The sequence below is a fragment of the Protopterus annectens genome, chromosome 8.part0 (genome assembly GCF_019279795.1).
Source record: "Protopterus annectens isolate FY-2018-M chromosome 8.part0, PAN1.0, whole genome shotgun sequence".
Lineage (NCBI taxonomy): Eukaryota > Metazoa > Chordata > Ceratodontiformes > Protopteridae > Protopterus > Protopterus annectens.
Window position 1 is genome coordinate 1,268,595,813 of NC_056741.1, and position 18,435 is coordinate 1,268,614,247.

Below are 18,435 nucleotides of genomic sequence, written 5' to 3' on the forward strand. Positions count from 1 at the left end.
TGTACATTTGTGTGAAGCTGAAACATTTTAATGTGGCTACTGTGTGTTTCTGTGGAACACACTTAAAATACATTAATGTGGTCATTATCATCATTATTATTATGTTTTCACAACAGTCATTGATGAAAATGAGTGACCCTGCTGTCATGATCAAATTAAACAGTCCGCAGTCTGGCTTTGCAGGACTGCTATTAATCTGCATAAAGCAAGTTGGAATGCTTTCTTAACTGTGACCTTTTTTAAATCACAATCAGACATATGAGGTGTACATGGTCAATATAAGAGTTGTAATTGATGAGCATGGACATTGTTAGGTTATAATGATAGCAACTCAAGTGTTTTTTATGACTGAAATGTTTTGACGTGGGGCATGGTTTAAAAAAACATCCAGGGGCGAGGGTACACAATCCGTCTCTGGCTCTCTTGTATGGATACCCCTTGAAATAAGGGAGATGTTCAGTCTTGATGATACAACTTACACTGTGGAGAAGCTGATGCTTTTGCCAAACTGGGAACTGAAAATAATCTCTTCCAATAGAAAATGTATCACAAATTCTTCATTCCATACCCGTATACCTCATATGCAAGAGGAACAGAAAAATATAAGTATTTAATGTTTAATTTAAACGAGGTCATCCTGAAGATATATAATATGCTTGCCCTTGAGAATATCTGTTAAATGTCTTGCGCGTCATTTTCCAGCTCTAAGACTGGGTGAAAGTATGATTCAACAGAAAAAGAGATTCTTCATCTCACATGCAATATCCAGTGAAATGTTACAAAATAAATACTCTAGTGTATAATACAACTGTATGACTCCCTCAGGCAATCTGCTAGTTTATCAAGCATTTAACAAGAGCCACAACTAAACAGATTTAGTTGTGCTGAATGGAATAAAGAATTTAAAAATGGCCTATTTTCAATAAGTTGACTTTTATTCAGATATAATATCAGAAAACTGAGAGTACCAGTACATGGCCTAGTTTATACAACATAGTATGCAGTGTGGCATGCTTGTGAATACTAAGATTTAGAAAATAAATGATACTTACTTCAGAGGATACATTCGGAGAGCAACATCCATGCCAGGGCAGTAAGAAAGGAAGGCAGCTAGGGCTGTTTCCTCAAACAGACCAAAAATCAAAATCTTGTTTCTGTAAAAGACAAGGTGGGAAGCACAAAATATGAGCTTGATGAATAGTATGTGACACTCCAGAAGTTTTCATAATTTATTGAACCTTTAAGAAATTTGCTCATTCATTACAAGAACTGCACAGTTAAGAATAGTCTCTACTAGGTACTCTTCACACTTTATCATCCTTTATCCTTTAAGTACTTCATTTTGTACTATCTGATTAGACTTAATAAAAATATTGTAAACAAATATATTGTTTCACCTCTTAATGAATAATAATTTGTTTCATTCTATCACTGGAGCTTCCTGCAATCTATAACTGATTCAGGTATGGGACAGTTGAGGACATTCCAGGGGAGAGAGAAAAATACTATCAGAGACTTCACAGCCATAGAGACTGCAGAAACAGGATGTATTGTGACACAGTCACAAAATGAGTGCAATCACAGTGATAAATTGCATATCCCAATCTGTTTTAATGGGGGAGCTGCTATGCAGATGTTCATTTACACCTCTGCACGAAGATGGACACCCCCCTGTTTTCTGTTTTGGTATGCCATACTACCTCTTTAAATGATTTTGACAAACAGAGAAATGCCTTACTGGTGTATTTTGCACTGTGATTTCTTGGGAGGGTCTCCTAACTGTGTCTAGAAATATAAGAGAACCTTAGTTAACTCCACCTGTCTGTCACAGTTGTGTAAACTACAGAGTTAAGCAGTGGTACAATATTGCACATCTGAAGCATACTCCCATACCACAAATCAGTTCCTTAACTATGAACCAAAATGCTTTCCCTTGCCATCACAAAGTTATTTCATACTTCATTACTACAAGTCCTAAAAGCTCCATGATCTGGCATCCCTCAATGCTAGGTTGATAAGCAAAAAAAAGGTCTGTTCTCTGATCTGGCATGAAGTTATAATGCCCTACTTTCTGCATGAAAGCAAAAAAACAAAAAGCAAAAAACAAAAACAAAAACAAAACAAATTAAAAAAATAAATAAAAGAAATAAGAAAATAAAAAAGTCTATTTTTTAATCCTAATGAGGTGCCAACATGTGAAAAAATAGAGCTGTGGATTGCAACCCTGACACCTTTCTCCCAGGGCAGCTGCCCCATCAGCCACTCTAGCTACACTTTAACCAGGCAGTCACAAATGAGTTAAGAGAATTAGCCAAAGACAGTAATCAGCCTGCCAAACATTAGTGTCTTCATGTAAGTCACTTTGGAAATACACATTCAAAAGATCTGTCATGTACAATGTGGGGGCAATAGGTTTCTATCATAATGCCTGTTCTGTACTTATTATCACAGAATGTAAATGGTCTTACACATACAAACAAAAAGTAAAGAATATTGGACTATAAGAAGTGTATAGCGTAAATAATGTTGGAAGGACACATCTGAATACAAATTAATGTGAAATTGACTAAGAAAGGATTTCAGGATGGACTTTCAGTAGAATATTAGAGGCACAGGAAAAGAGGAGTAGTAATACTGATTATTAGAGGGGCTACAATGGTCAGAAAAGATGGAAAAAGGACAATAATGGTAGATTTTTTGTAGTAACGGATTACTGTCAGGGGAGGAGGATTATGGTGGCATTATTTAAATTCCATAAAAAAGTGCTATTACAGAGCTTAAGAAATTTTGGGGAGAAATAATCAGATTTCAGCAGGGATTATTATTTATGGATGGGGACTGGAACATGATTTGTAATAGTGAGGATGTATCAGGTGGACCTAGATGGAAAGCTATAACAAAAGAGGAGAGATTTCTGAAGAAACATATGAGGTATGAATTCAGTGGTAGAATCTTTGACCGAATTTACATATTATTGTCCAAAGTACAATAACTTTATATTTATTGAGCACTTAAAACTATACAATATATTTGAAGAAGAGATATAGTTGTAAGACAGGAATTGTTTATATTGGGTTATGCTCAGGATGTCAGGCTTATTATACAGGCATGTTCACAGACAGTTTGGAAAAAAAAGGGTTAAAGAACATTTATATTCCATTAAGGTAAAAGATCATAATAATGCTTTATATAAACATACTGTTATTTGTGACAGGTATAAAAAGTTTTTACTTTTAGTTATTGAGCAGGAACCTTTTGATTTAAGGGGTGGCGATTATAAAAGTAGATTAGAAAGTACTGAGACAAAATGGCAAATTAGGTTAAATTCTGACAAACCCCCAGGTTTTAATGAAACCATTAACATAAAGTGTTTTTTAAGGAATTGAATGTTACAAGTCAAATAAGAGTAATTTCTTATTGGTCCTGACATTTTAATATTTTGATATTTTGCATTTTGTAATTTTGGCATTTTACTTTAATTGTTTAATTGATTACTTTTCAGTTGACTGTATGCTGATTATGATTGGATGAATTTCTTTTTAAATTGGTATATTTTTATTATTGGTTACCAATTTTCTGAAGACGTTTATCTGACAAAAGCATAATAAAAAGTTTTTTGATGCTAAAGTCGTGGTCTATTCATTTCAGTTCTTTTTCCTGTTTATACTAGTGGATTTGTTTTACTTGTTTAATTTTTACCATTTTTCTGGCTTGGTGTCAGTGTTTTATTTGGAACTTGTTAGAGCATGTTTAAAATTTATAGTTTTGAACATTTTTGCAGTAATCAATGAAACAAAACATATGAGCCAATAATGACAAAAATTCCCAGTAAAAGAACATTATAACCATATAAGGCCACTCAAACTTCTGTCATCACAATCTTTGCAGAAGTTAAAGTCATCTGAATAACTCCACATTAAAGACATCAGTAACTAATGAAGAGGTTGCTGCTAGCAAACAACTATATTTCAGTGTTTCATCTACACATTTAGTGCCTGCTGCCTTGAAGAATAAACTGCCCATGTTAAATTTAAAAAAATGGTAAGCTGGTAATATTGCACTAGGGAATGGATGGGAAACTGAAAACAGGTTCATAGTTACTAGGCATCTCATCCAAAGGAGAACATACTCAGGACTGCAGCACCCCACACCCTTAAAATACAACACAGTATCAGCAATCCATCTACATGCTGTGGAGTAGAACCCACAGCCTTCTGCATCAAAAAGCAAGTATGCTACCTGTTGTGTTACTAACATTGCTTTAAAAATTCTATACCCCAAAACTTATACCATTGGCTAAACAAAAAAATTGCATATTGTAAACAGACTTAGAATGAGTAGCAGTAAATTTCTCTTCCCTTTAAGCTCACAGTTCCTTGAAAATGTATTTGAAACTAAATTCCTTGAAAATGCACATGATTTGTCAAAAAACCCCCACAATTTTTATGAGGAACAGACCAAAAATATAAGTTATGAAAATCTGCACAGTTGAGAGATATGAGTCACACACATACACCCCTACCTCCCTCTTACACACCCCTCCATACCTCTCAACCTCTTAAGACTTACAGCAAGAAATTTGGACAAAGCCACAAATAATGGGGGGACAAAGGCCCAAAAATAGGGACACCTTTTAAATGTTATTCTTACAAACTTAGAAAGTTGATAGAAAGTACAGTTGTGTAAAATCTTACCATAACAGTAGATGTCCTTGCCTTCACTGCAGCAGTATTCTTAACATATGGGGATTCCCTGCCATGGAAGCCTGCCGTCCACCCAGTCCAACAAAGACTCTTGTTACTTTAAAGGTATGCCGAACATCACCTAAAAGGTCCTTGCTTAGCATAGGACATAAAGGTGATGTTCAGGCCTACCATAGTCAGAACTGATTGCCCCAGTAGGAACACCAGTCCAAGGAACCCAACTGGTAATCTGTACATTCAGGAAGGCAAAGGACTAAGGGGAGGGAGAGAGGGAGAGAACACTGCAGCAGTGAAGGCAAGAACATCTACAGTTATGGTACGCTTTTACACACCTGTACTATGTCCTTACATTCACTGTTCCAGCATTCTTAACATATGGGACAGTGCCAAAGCTCAAGAGGAAACTAGGGAGGGATATTGAACAGAAGAGTCCCCTAAAAAGCCATGAAGAATGGCACTAAAAAACCCAACCCTAGCTCTAGAGATACCATCCTACTAGTAGTGCTCGGTGAAGGTATGCACAGAAGTCCAGGTAGCTGCTTCAGGAATAGAATTAGCATCTAAGCCCTTGAAAAAAAGCGGTCTACTTCACTTTGTCATAAGCTGGCAATATCGAGTCTGATATTGTTGGCACGACAATATCGAAAGTGAAGAACATCGTGCAAGTAAACGGAAATCACCGTAAGGAGATATTTCCATTTACCTCAATGTAGTGCGGTCTCGGAGTTGGTATATTTAAGTGGGGGGTTGGGGGTGCAGGGGGGCTTGCCCCCTCTTGCCTATGCCATTTAGGTTTTTTTTTAATTTGTATTTTTTTTTACTTTATTCGATGTTTTACTTAATTGATCAATAAAGTTCGACCTTTATTGATTCAATTAAGTAAACTTTCGATAACGTGATATAGACTCGAAAAAAAGCACCAGAAGAAGCCACAGCTCTAGCAGAATGAACCTTGGCTGAAGAGGGAAGGCTCTTGCCATGAAAAGTGTACAAAAATAAATAGCCTTAGAAATCCAGAAGAAATACTTTGCTTGGATACAGGAAGTCCCAAAGATCTAGGATGAAAAGAAACAAATAACTGATCAGACTTTCTAATAGCGTTAGTCTTGTCCAGATAAACCCTGAGTTGCCTTTGCATGTCCAAAGTATGCAGCACTCTCTCACTGTCAGTTTGCAGACAGGGGGAAAAATAGGCAGATTAACGGACTGATTTAGTGATAGCTCATTAACCACCTTAGGCATAAAAGAAGGGTTAGAGTGCAAGGATACTGTCCTCATGAAAGATCAAAAAAGGAGGACAAGCCTTAAGGGCCTGTAACTCAGACACCCATCTGGCAGAAGTAAGAGCTAACAAAAGAACTGTCTTCTAGGAACAATGTTGCAAGGAAGCTGAAGCAGCAGGCTCAAAAGGAGCCTGAGTCAACTTCTCCACAACAAAATTAAGATGCCAGGGAGGAGGAACAGGCTTCTTGGGATGTCTAATATTAAGGATGCCTTTAAGAAATGGTTTGACCTCAAATCTAGAAAGTAAAGGATGAGAAAAAAGGCAGAGATAGCTGATAAGTGCGCCTTAATAGAAGAAAAGGCCAAACCAGCATTGAGCAACTCACACAAATAAAAGAAACCCAAGGGAACATCCACAGTAAGTAGGTCCAGGTTACAAGAGAGATACAAAATAGAAAACCTTTTCCATTTGGATAAGTAGGATTTCCTAGTAGTAGGTTTCCTGGCCTCTTGCAGGACTTGCAGCATGTCCTCAGAAAAAAGCTGTCTATGAGGAATCAAAATCCTATCACCCACAGTGTCAGTTGAAGCATGGACAGATGGGCAAGGATGAGAGATTCCTTGCCTTGTGAGAGTAGATCATCCCTGTGAGGTAACTTGTGATGATTGCCCCTGGCTAAATGCAGAAGAAGAGGGAACCAGTGCTGCTGAAGCCAAATGGGAGTCACCAACAAGATTTTGGGAACATTATGTTGAATTTTGAACAGGACTATCAGAATGAGAGGAAGGGGAGGGAATGCATAAAGAAACACCCCCTTCCAAGAAAATGAGAGGGCATCCGCCTTCCACACAAGAAGACCTGGGACTCTGGCACAAAACACAGGAATTTGTCTGTTCAGAGGGGAGGCAAAAAGATCCACTTGGGGAGTACCCCACTGGTGGCTAATGTCCAGAAACAAATCTCTGTGAAGCATCCATTCATGGGACTGAATTAAGGACCTGCTCAGAATGTCTGCTATAATGTTCTGACCAGAAGGGATATAAACTGTCTGAAGAATCACTTGATACTTGACAGCAAGTTCCCATGCCAGAGGTGCCAACAGGCAAAGAAGATAAGATCTTGTTCCTCCCTGTTTGTTTATATACCACATTATTTATTTATTTATTTATTTGCCGGGATGGTCCACTGGGCCAAAAGGTGCCCATTTTCAGTGGAGGCCCGGGGAGAAAAACTCCACATACAAAAGAAATTTAAATACAATCACATTTTCTACATACATAGATAATAACTTAAAAAAACAGACATACAATCTTATCATAAATTTCTAGCTAGAATAACAAAGGCAGTATACATTATATACAAAGTACAATATATCATCTGCTTTGGATACTGTAGAGTGAAGACAGCAAGAGATAGTTGTACAACTGTTAAGCAGAGAGGAGAAAAAAGTTAGCGAGTTCAGGTGGGGGGAGATGTTCTGTAGTCGTACCCACATGTACATTGCCATAGGGCTAAGAAATGCTGTTTTAGAGACTTTTTTAAGGATATGTAATTGGAAATAGTTCTGATAGAGCTGGGTAGGGAATTCCAAGTTTTAGCAATGGCACATAAGTAGAGAGATTGACCCACTGCTAGACTGGGTATTTGCACTTTTAGAAGGAATTGATTTTCAGATCTGAGTAGTCGGGAGGGCTTATGGAGAGTAAACAGGGAGATGAGGGATGGACAATTGGAAGGTTTTGTAATGATACTGCAAGCTGTGGTTAACTGCAGGTAGGTTAGGTGATGGGGAAGTTTGAGCCATTTTAGTTTGCGTAGGGAGATGCAGTGATGGAGGAGTAAGTTTTGTTGGTAGTGAACCTGGCAACCTTGTTGTAACAGGACTCGATCTTGGATTTTATGGAGCTTTGAATGTTAGTGAACAAATGGGCACTGTATAAAAGTGAAGGAAGCAAATAGGGTAGTGCAAGGGTTTGTCTAGCAGTGGGTGTGAGGTACAATTTATGCTTACAGAGGGTGCCTAGTTTCTGATGGTTTTTTTATGCAGTTTTGAATGTGTAGATCGAAGGTTAAGTATTCGTCTATTATAACCCCTAGAAGTTTAGTTTGTGATACTGCTCTAATGCAAGTTTTGTTTTATGACTAGATATTAAAATCTGCTCTATTTAGGGGGGTTGATTTTTTGGGGGGTGAATAGAAGCAAGTTAGTTTTGGTGGGGTTAAGGGCTAGATGGTTATTATTCATCCATTCCTCAGTGATTGAGAAAGCATGTTGAGCCCTAGCTAGGAGTTTGTCAGCAGAGTCAGCAATGCAGATAATGGTTGAGTCATCTGCATACTGTATTACAGGATTTAGGGGGAGGGTGGAGTGGAAGTCATTAATGAATATGCTAAAAAGGAGAGCTCCCAATATGGATCCTTGGGGAACTCCTGTGTGTATATTGAGGAATGGTTGGAAAGAGTGGAGCCATTTAGTGGCTTGCTGTCTGTTGGTTAGATAATCAGAGAACCAGTTGAGGGAGGGGATGACATTCTCAGATTGGATAGCTTTTCCAGGAGTAAGGGGTGGGATATGGTGTCGAAGGCTTTGGAGAGGTCCAGAAATAGAGAGGAGACAATTTTTTCCAGTGTCCCTTGCTTGGGTCACAGTGTCCATGAATGACAGGAGTGCAGTGGTGGTACTGTGATATGGTCAGAATCCATGTTGGGATGGGGATAATATTTTATTTTCTGTTAGGAAATTTAGGAGCTGAGTGTGGATGCATTTCTCCATGATTTTGGATAGTGGGGAGAGTATTACAACATCACTGTGGTATTGTCTGTGAATACCATGAGAGACGAAATGCCTGAAGAACCAGCAGAACAGCTTTCATCTCTTTAACGCTGATGTGCTTCTTCTGCCTATGAGGCAACCACACCCCGTGAAGTTTTAGAGAGCCAAATGCCACCCTCCCATCCTATGTCTGAAGCGTCTGTAAACAATTCCTGAGAGGGAAGAGGGGGATGAAAAGGGATCCCTGGATTGACAGATAACTGCTGAATCCACCAGAGAGGTTCCTGTCTGAGACAAGGAAGAAGAGGAACTACAAAGTCCAGAGGATGTGCACGTTGAAGCCACACTGACTTCAGAAACCACTGAAACATTCTCATGTCAAGTTTGGCCAGAGGGAGCATTAGAATTGTTGAAGACATGAAAACCAGAGCTTTCAGAAACTCCCTGGCATTAATGGAAGCCAGAGGAAGAAGAGTGTGAAAGAAAGAAATGAGAGTTAAGGCCTATGGAGGGGTCAAGGAAACAAGCATTGGCACCATCTGTATCCTGCAACCCAGAAAACCATGATCTTGAGAAGGTGTCAGAGAAGACTTTTTGAAATTTGTAGTGAACCCAGACTCTGAAGAAGGTAAATAGCAAAGTGAAGATTTTGCAAAAGGGTCTCTGGAGAGGATGCCCGAATCAACAGGTCATCCAAGTAAGGAAATATTTGGGTCCCTTGAAGCCTGCTAAAAGCAATCACAGAGCAAGGCATTTGGTGAACATCCTTGGGGCAGAAGAAAGGCCAAAGGGCAAAGCAGAGAACTGAAAAAAAAAAAAAAAACAGAAAGCAACAGAGAAAAGCAAAAACTTCCTGAAAAGAGGATGGATTGGAATATGGAGATAAGCATCCTTGAGAACCAGAGACACCATACAGGCCTGCGGGATCAAGGCAGGAAACAGATTCTGAAGGGACAACATCCAAAAGGAAGGCACTTTTAGAAAAGTGTTTAGATGAGAGAGGTCTAGAATAGGTCTCCAAGTGCAGTCGTTCTTGGGCACTAGAAACAGTCTGAAGTAGAACCATTTCCCCCTTTGGGACACAGGCACCCCTTGAATAGTACCCTCAGTCAAGAGATTTTTGAAGAACCTCTAGGAAAAAGGGAAGTTGTTCCTGAGGAGACTGAGGAATGCCCATAAAAGGAGGACAGGATTTCAACAGCATGAAGTACCCCTGATGGATGACTGACAGACGCCAAGAATCCTGAGTGATCTGAAGCCAAAGAGGAAGAGAAAGTTGAATGTGGCTGAGAAGGGATGGATAGTCATACAGCACCTAGTTTGTCTGGAAAGGAAGGTTTTGGAGTCCCTGAAAAGTGAGAAGCCTTAGCAGGAGGAGCCTGTTTGCTACTCTTCTTGCTTTTAGTAGAAGGGTAGGATTGCCTACAAACACAGGCAGGTTTAGTGGGGTAGTTTCTCTGAAATGTACGCACAGGAGAAACAAATACATGTTTAAGCATTTGTAAGACCTTACCCTTATCCTGAAGGGACTTAAAAAAACCCAGCAGCAGCTTCCCAAAACAAAAGCTTAGAATCCAGAGGAACATCCATCAACTTAGCCTTAATATCATCAGGTAGAGGTTGAAGCTTAATGCAAGAATAGCTCCTCATCACTGAACCAAAAACAGTAGCCCTAGAAGAGGCATCTGCTGAATCGTAACTACATTTAATAGAATGAAGAATGACTTGAGAGGAAGTCCCTAGCAAGGAAAGAACAGAAGTTTTACCCTCAGAGTATGGAAAATTTTAAGCTGACAGGCCTGAAAAAGAAGAGCTAACACATACCTAGACATATAGGTTTGACAATTAATGGCCCTAAAAGCTAGAGTAGCAGAAGTGCAAACCTTCTTACCCAGCCTTTCCATAGCTCTGCTGTCCTTGTCAGAAGGCAATAACTTGGGTGAAGGAAACAATTGAGGTGGCTTATCAGAGGCTACAGACATTACAGAGGGGTCAGCATCAGGACATTTATATAAAAAATAACAATCCTCAGGCACCTTATAAAATTTGTCAGTTTTTTGGGAGCAGGGGGCAGAGAATCAGGTGCATTACAGGCATTAGAAAAAGCATCCAGCAAAGCAGCCAATACAGGAGGAATAGCAGAAGGTTTAGGAGATTCCAGCTGCAGCAACTCATAGTACCTCTTATGGATATCAGAGACCTGAGCACAATCCCACTTAAAAAAAATCCATCATCCTAGAAAGTGTGTCCCTAAAGGAAATTTCCTCAAAAGGTACACCTGGACTAATATATTCCTCCTCCTCTGACCCATAGTCTAAAGGAAGGGAATTTGAGTAGAATAAGTCAGGGATTCATCATCAGAATCTGACTCAGTCTCTGAAGAATCCTTTTCTCTAGGCCTTTTAAGGAGAGTAGAGGACCAAGGAGGAGCAGAATCCGAAAATCCCTTGAGGAGGTTTTAATGACATTAAAGCAGTACATAGCCCCAGAGTAAAGGCCTGCCAGTCACTTTGTGGATCCCTAACAGCAGAAGAAACATGTTCATCTTTTTGTTTCCTTTTTTTAAGGGAACGTCCCCTCCAAAAAACTGAGAAGGCTCAGACCCAGGATGACAGTCGAGAACCATTGTTGGAACTTCTCCCCCAACTAAAAACAGAGAAACTCCCCTAGGCCCCTAGGAAAAAATCAACAGTGGTTCCCCTGAACATCCAAGACAGATGCCTGCAAAGCCTCTTCTGATGTGCTGCCAGTCAGATCCTCACCAGCCTCCAAGATGATCATGGCATAGTAATCCGACAACACAGATGGGTGAGCCTCCAGGTTTGTTAACAACCTTGGGAGAAACACCTGGTAGAGGCTGGTCAGTGGAAGATTCCGGTTGTACCTTTTTCACATTCTTCTTCCCTAATGGTTGACCCTCAGGGCAGGAGATTCCTTCCATTGTATCTTTACTGAGAAGCTTAAGACGCTGGTTCTCAAGTTACAAGGAAAGGGAAGAAAGTCTAACGTGAAGGGTTCTTGAAACAAGCGCCTGACAAACTGAACAAGGTGTATGCTTATGAGAAGCTCCTAGACAAAAAAGACACTTATTGTGGCAGCCTTTATGGGGAATCTGTCTCCTACACTGGCATTAACCCTTCCTGGATGACATAAACCCCATGGACCACAAAACAAGATGAGAAAACAAAAACACCAACAGGGCACTTATCTGCAATTGTAAAGAAGTCAGGAAACAGGCATATGTAGTCACTGGAGAACGGAAATGCATTCAACTGGCAGAAAACAGATGCAGTTAAGCAGACCGATGGTGAAAAGATATGTTTGGACTGGTGCCAAAGTAGTTCTGACTATGCTAGACGCGAACGTCACCTTTATACCCTATGCTATGCAATGAGTGTTTGCTTGATGTTCGTCATATTTTTAAAGCAACAGGAGTCATTGGTAGACTGGCGAGACGTTGGATTTCTATGGAGGGAATTTCCATAGGTTAAGAATGCTGCAGCAGTGAATGTAAGGACATCAACAAGTTTTGCATTAATATGAATTTTCTGAAGGATATGAAGCATAAAGCTCAAATGTCTGCCATTATTTTCTGACTTCAGTCCTCAGTGATTTGCCAGTGATTTGCCAGCAAAATACAATTTTATGAGAAACAGACCAAAAGTATCAGGCAAAAATGTGGACATTCTGTGGAAATCTGGACAGTTGAGAGGTATGACCCTCCACCTCACTCTTACACACACCCCTACCTCTGTCTTACACACACACACACACACACACACACACACACACACACACACACACACACACACACACACTACCTCTTAAACACACACATACCTCTCCCTAGTCCATTCATGGTCCGCAGTCCAAACATCCTCTTGAATTCAAATTCCATGCATATGTAAGACGAAGACGTAAACAATCGGTCTTACAGACGCAACATGTGTTTGTGACCTGTTTCCGTCTTCTGCATTTGTGTGACCGGACACAAAGGACATTCTTAAAAAAAAAAATTTTTTTTTAATTAAAAGAAAATCAGTCTTGCAACCCACCCAAAATCAGCTTGCGACCCCCATTTCATCGCAACCCACACTTTGAGAACCTCTGCTCTACACCAACTACCAGATTATTTAATGAATTGCAAGCTTCAGTGGAGACAAGAGTTTGAATCCTCTACACCAACTACCAGACTGCTGAAGGAATTGTGAGTTTGACTTTCAGTGTATTTTCAAGGAATTAAGAGTTTCGGGGCATTTTCAAGGAACTGTGAGTTTCAAGGGAAGAGAAGTTTACTGCTGCTCATGCTATATCTGTTTGCAATGTACAACTGTTTTAGTTAGCAAATGACAGTGTGTTTGTTTCTCTAGAATTTAGAAGCAGTGTCAGTAGCACAACAGGTAGTATACTTATGTTTGGAGCAGAAGGCTGTGGGTTTTACTCCCACACCATGTAAACTGATTAGTGATACTCTGGTGCACTTTAAGAGGAGATGGGGTGCTACACTTCTGAATCTTATCCTTTGAAGGAGATGCCTAATAACTATGAACTTGTCAGTTTATCAGCTATTCCCTATTGCAATATTACCAGCTTGCCAACTTTTTTTAATGTAAAACTGGCAATTAATTCTTCAAGGGCAGCAGACACTGAATTTGTAGATGAAACACTGAAATGTAAAGTTGTTTGCCAGTAACAGCCTCTTCATTAGTTATAGATCTTTTTAATGTGGAATTATTTGGATGACTTACTTCTGCAGAGATTGTGCTTATTGATTGATATTGGTGTATTCTAATGGCAGAAGTATGAGTGGCCTTTTATGATTGAAATGTTCTGAAGTGGGTAGTTTTGTCATTATTGGTTCATACATTTTGTTTCATTGCTTACTGTAAAAATGTTCAAAACTTCAAATTTAAAACACATTCTAACAAGTGGTGCTATATTATACAAGGAATATAATGTAGTACAATCAGGAAGGTGAATCAAAGAACATATGCATGTATGCATGGCCTTAAAAATGTGTGCAAAGAGCCTATGCTTTGAAAACAGCCCAAAGGTAAACTTAATCCTCCACTATCCAGATGCATTTTCTTTGAATGTGTGTTTCAATGACATTTCAATGAATGAGTTTCAAGGGGAGAGAAGTTTGCTCTTCATGCTAAGTCTGACTTCACTGTGAGACTGTATTGTTTGTTTAGCAAACGGCTATCAGTGTTTGTGCTATAATATTTAAAATAGACGTTTTAAATTAAATCCAAATATCTGCAATCATTGTAGAAGTAAAAAAAAAAAAAGAATATTCACATTGACAGGTTTGAACAGTGTTTATGGTAACTGGGGAGAAATAGCTAAATAATGGAACACTGGAATGGCTGGCAGGGGATCCATTACCCTGCCTAGGGTCTCATTTGACCATGATCTGGATTTGCTCTGAATAATCGGGAAGCTAGTGGAGGGAAGGTGTCATTCTTGTTAAGTTCAAATACTGTAGTTGAGAGGCAAGTAAAACAGCAGCACATTGTCTCACAAATAGCCAGTTAGCTTTTTCAAGGGATTTGCAGTGGTGTTCATTTAGTGGGGAGAGTGATGAATTTACAAATAGCATTTGAAATGGACTGAATGATGGATATACTTCTTTTAGAAGTTGTAACAATTAGTGGGAGACAATATTATAGCTGGGCCAGTAAGATACCTTTACCTTTGGCATTTCTACAGGGTCTGGATAGGATAGAAAAGGGGAGATTCTATTATTCCAGGAGAGAGTTGATTTTTGTTTGTATCCAGGTGGAGTTGGAAATTTAGGAAGGGGTCCAACCAAATCCCTAGGTATTTGAATAAAATTACATTTTCAATTGTATTATTCACAAGATCAAGGATTTTCAGAGGCCTGGAGGCTGAAGGGAGCTTTTACCTAGTACCAAAAAGCATTGATTTTGTTTTAGGGGAGTTTAGTAATAATTGTTTATCACTGACCTATTGAATAAGGAGTTGAAAATCAGGCTAAAGTTCATGTTCAAGAGAAGAGGCAGAATGGGTGGAGCAGAACAGGACCATGTCATCAGCAGAAAGCAGGAGAGGAAGATGGGGTAAGTCAAAAGAAAGTTTGCTAATGTAAACAGCAAATAGGAGAGGTACAGGAATAGATCTGCAGAGGGACTGATGTAGAGAGGCTATTACAGAGTTTGTTTTTGAACCAGGACAGTGTGTCATCACTAATGCCTATTTCAGTGAATTGGTCAAGGAGAACTGAGTGATTAACAAGATCAGTAAAGGTGAGGTCAGTAAAAATTGCTCTAGTAATTAGGTCTTTATCCATTCCAAGAAGAATGTTGTAAAAATAAAAAGGAAATAACACACTGAGACACTTAATATGGTGAAGAATGTTGCCACCGAGTGTCCAGATAGCTGTGGATGTACTGTGAACAGACCATGCTGCTTTTCAGGGAAGAAGGTGGTACTGGATACACTGAGTTGAAAATAAAGTCACTGTTCCGGAATCTTTCCAAGGGAAGGGAGAATAGAAATGGGCCAAAAGTATGATGAATTAGAGAGACTGTTTTTTTTAGGGAGAGGATTTACAATGGGATTTTCCAGATAATAGGCATAATATTAAGTAACATACAGATTGCAGGTGTGTTTTACTGGGATTGTGATGCTATCTCTACAGTAATGAATAAACCACGGGTAAAGGCTGTCAGTACCAGGGGGTGGCTTTGAAGTTTACTTTGTTCAAGCAGAGGATAGATGTCCTTGGATGTGATAGTTCTGAAGTAGAATGTAGGGATGTATGCAGAGGAGCTGGAAGTGTCAGATGCAATTTTGGATTGGCTAGAGAAAGGGCTGGGAATGTTGCTGAAGTGAGAAAGGAAATCAGAAAAGAAAATTGAAAGGATGTGGAATTCATGGAAAGGTTGCATAGCTAGCTATAACACTGTGTTTATAGTAGCAGGAAGTGCTTTCCAAGAATTCCATGCCCTGTCTGATTTGCAGAAACATTCTAAGCTCATAGGTTAACCAGTTGTTAGTTTTAGGTTTGTATAATCTTTGGATTACGAAAAAGCATGAGTTTTGCAGGTCAGTCAGTATAGAGGTAAGTAGTTTTTCAACAGTGTTAGGGTCAGATGAGCTCAAAACTGATAACAAGTCAGTTAAGGAGAGGGTGGATTTAAGTTTGTTAATGTTATTCTGTGATTTATTACAGGAAAATATGAGCTTTGGGAGTATGTTTACATATAGATAATGGATAGAAAGGTAATAGGGCAGTGGTCACTGAAAAATGATGGATGGTGATGTTTGATATAAGAGAAGGTTTGTTAGTTAATATGAGATTTAGGAGTGAGTGTTGAGTTGTACTGAGGCTGGGTCTAGTAGGCTGAGATATGAGTGGGTGAGGTTGAACTGTATTAAGAGTATTCAGGTCACTGGAAATGGGACTGAACAGGTTGAGAGTGAAGTTTGTGAGTATTATGAGATTTTTGATATTACTTGTTTAGGAAATTATTCATTTTAGTAGGTTATTTCGTTTGGGGAGTGAGGGGAAGTGACTGATATTACAGTTATTAGGGAAGATAAAAATATTCTTCAGGAGGGGCAGCTAGTGAATGGGATAAAATGAAAATGGAGTTTAAAAACAGAGCAGAAATTAGACAGGAAAATATATGGGAAACAATACGAATTGTTTCAAAGGGTTGACAATGTTTGAAATATTCCATTATAAGGGGACTTTCACAGAAAAAGGAGAGGAACAATGGCAGAGTGATAAAAGGAAAATAAGGCAGAATTTGGATAGTATGCATGAGTTTAGAAAGCTTGCTATTTCTGTGCCAATCACATAAAACAAAGTTCATCCCTGTCCATTTTGAAGTGCAAGTTAGATCTATGGATGACAAACAGAAAATTTACCTTAGGACTGCCCTCTGTACTACCAACGGACAGCTCCTAAACGCTTAATTCCATGCATAGGTCTCCTCAAATTATCTATGGTATGATCCCAGTTATTCTCATTAGGTGTAATACTGACCACGGGATGGGTAAGGCCAAGCTATAACCAAATGGGATTGGTTATTTCAAGCATGAAAAGGGAAAATGGCTTGGCTTAAAATGGCCTGCAAGGGTAGCTAGCCTAGAGCTTACCTATGAACCTAAACCCAAAATCTTTTATCACAATGATTTAGGCAACATAAAGTTGAACTGGTTGTCACCATACTTAGGGAGCCTATGACAGGAAGGATAACCAGACATCCTATAGAGATATTAGAGATATTTCAGAAACGTTAAGAGTTGTATAAAGCAGAGGAAAGTGGAAGCCAAGAAAAGGCACAAATTGTAGTATTTATGGAAGACTAAATTACGTGAAGGTTACAGACAGATAAGGCTCAACATTTAATAGCTAAGAGAGGAAGAAATGAGATAAAAATGGTGAAGTATAATCACTCAACATGAAAGTCTCTAGAAATGGATGGTACTCTTGATGAAGTTTAGAATACGGGAGGGAAGAAAGTGATAATGATCTGAAAGACATTGTTTAACGCTATTTTAAAAAGGGGTGGTACCTGCATCTTGGAAGAGAGCTATAGTGGCTGTATTACCCAAAAGAGTAAAGACACTTCAGATCCAGATTTATATAGAGCCATTTCAATTTTAGTTTGGGACTATAAAACATTTATGACCACACTAGCTAAGAGACTGTGAAAGGTGGTGCTAAAGTTACTAGATACAGATAAATGTGGTTTTGTGGAGGACAGGCAAACATTTGACAGCATTAATAGAACAATGATGACCTTAGCCAGAGATCTGGAGTGCATATGAACTGAAATCCAAGGCATCCATTGCAAATAACTGAAAAATAAGTATATTTAAAGCACGTATTTTTGCTGATTGCATCTGCATTTTCTTCTGCACTTTGAAATTCTGCACTACTGCCTTATACAGCACAGCCAGATTCAGACTTACTAAATCTAGTTGGGGATTGCTGGAGAAAGGCTCAAGTTTGGGGCTCTCATTGATAGTTTGTATTAAAACTGTTGAATTTTGCCTGTATTTAAGCCTGGTGTTTGCAAGGGTTTACTCTCAGTTAACTGGAGCTGCCCAGAGTTTGGTGACATTAATCAGAGATCTGGAGTGCATCTGAACTGAAATCCAAGGCATCCATTACAAACAACTGAAAAATAAGTATATTTAAAGCCTGTATTGCACGTTGTTAACTGTATTTATTTAAATTGCTGATTGTGTCTGCATTTTTTTCCTGCATTTGAAATTCTGTACTACTGCCTCGGCTAGATTCAGACTTGCTGAACCTATACTGTTTGGTATTACTGTGCTCTAAACCAGCCATCTTACTTTAAGAGGGCCACCCTGCACCCTTGTGGCAGAAGTGTGTAGTTCAGGTTCCATCTGAGCTGGGGACTGCTGGAGAAAGGCTCACTTTGGGGCTTCCCTATTAGTAGTTTGTCTTAAAACTGTTTAATTTTGCCTGTATTTAAGCCTTGCGTTTGTGTGTAGCTGTGCATTGCACAACGGGGGTTAGCATTGCCCTGTATAGCTGCAAACCCCTGGAAACCTAAATTTTTCCTAGACATCTGTCAGTACAACCCTCTCAAGTCCCATGCTGCTCTGCAGGTAACTCAACTGCACACTAAGCAGCATCACCACTGCTCTTCACCCTAAACTGTCAACAGAATAAGCCCCTCTGTTATTCCTACATCATAAACTGATCTAACTTACCCACTCCCTAACAG

General features: G+C 39.2%; 1 protein-coding gene across 2 annotated transcripts in view; it reads right to left on the reverse strand.

The window, feature by feature from the left end:
- Positions 1-18,435, reverse strand: part of ATP1A3 (ATPase Na+/K+ transporting subunit alpha 3) — a 769,164-nt gene that overhangs the window by 34,809 nt on the left and 715,920 nt on the right. For both annotated transcript variants that reach the window (XM_044080787.1, XM_044080788.1), the window contains exon 21: positions 1,053-1,154. In XM_044080787.1, coding sequence (XP_043936722.1) covers positions 1,053-1,154 — 102 coding nt within the window. The remainder of the gene's footprint in view (positions 1-1,052; positions 1,155-18,435) is intronic.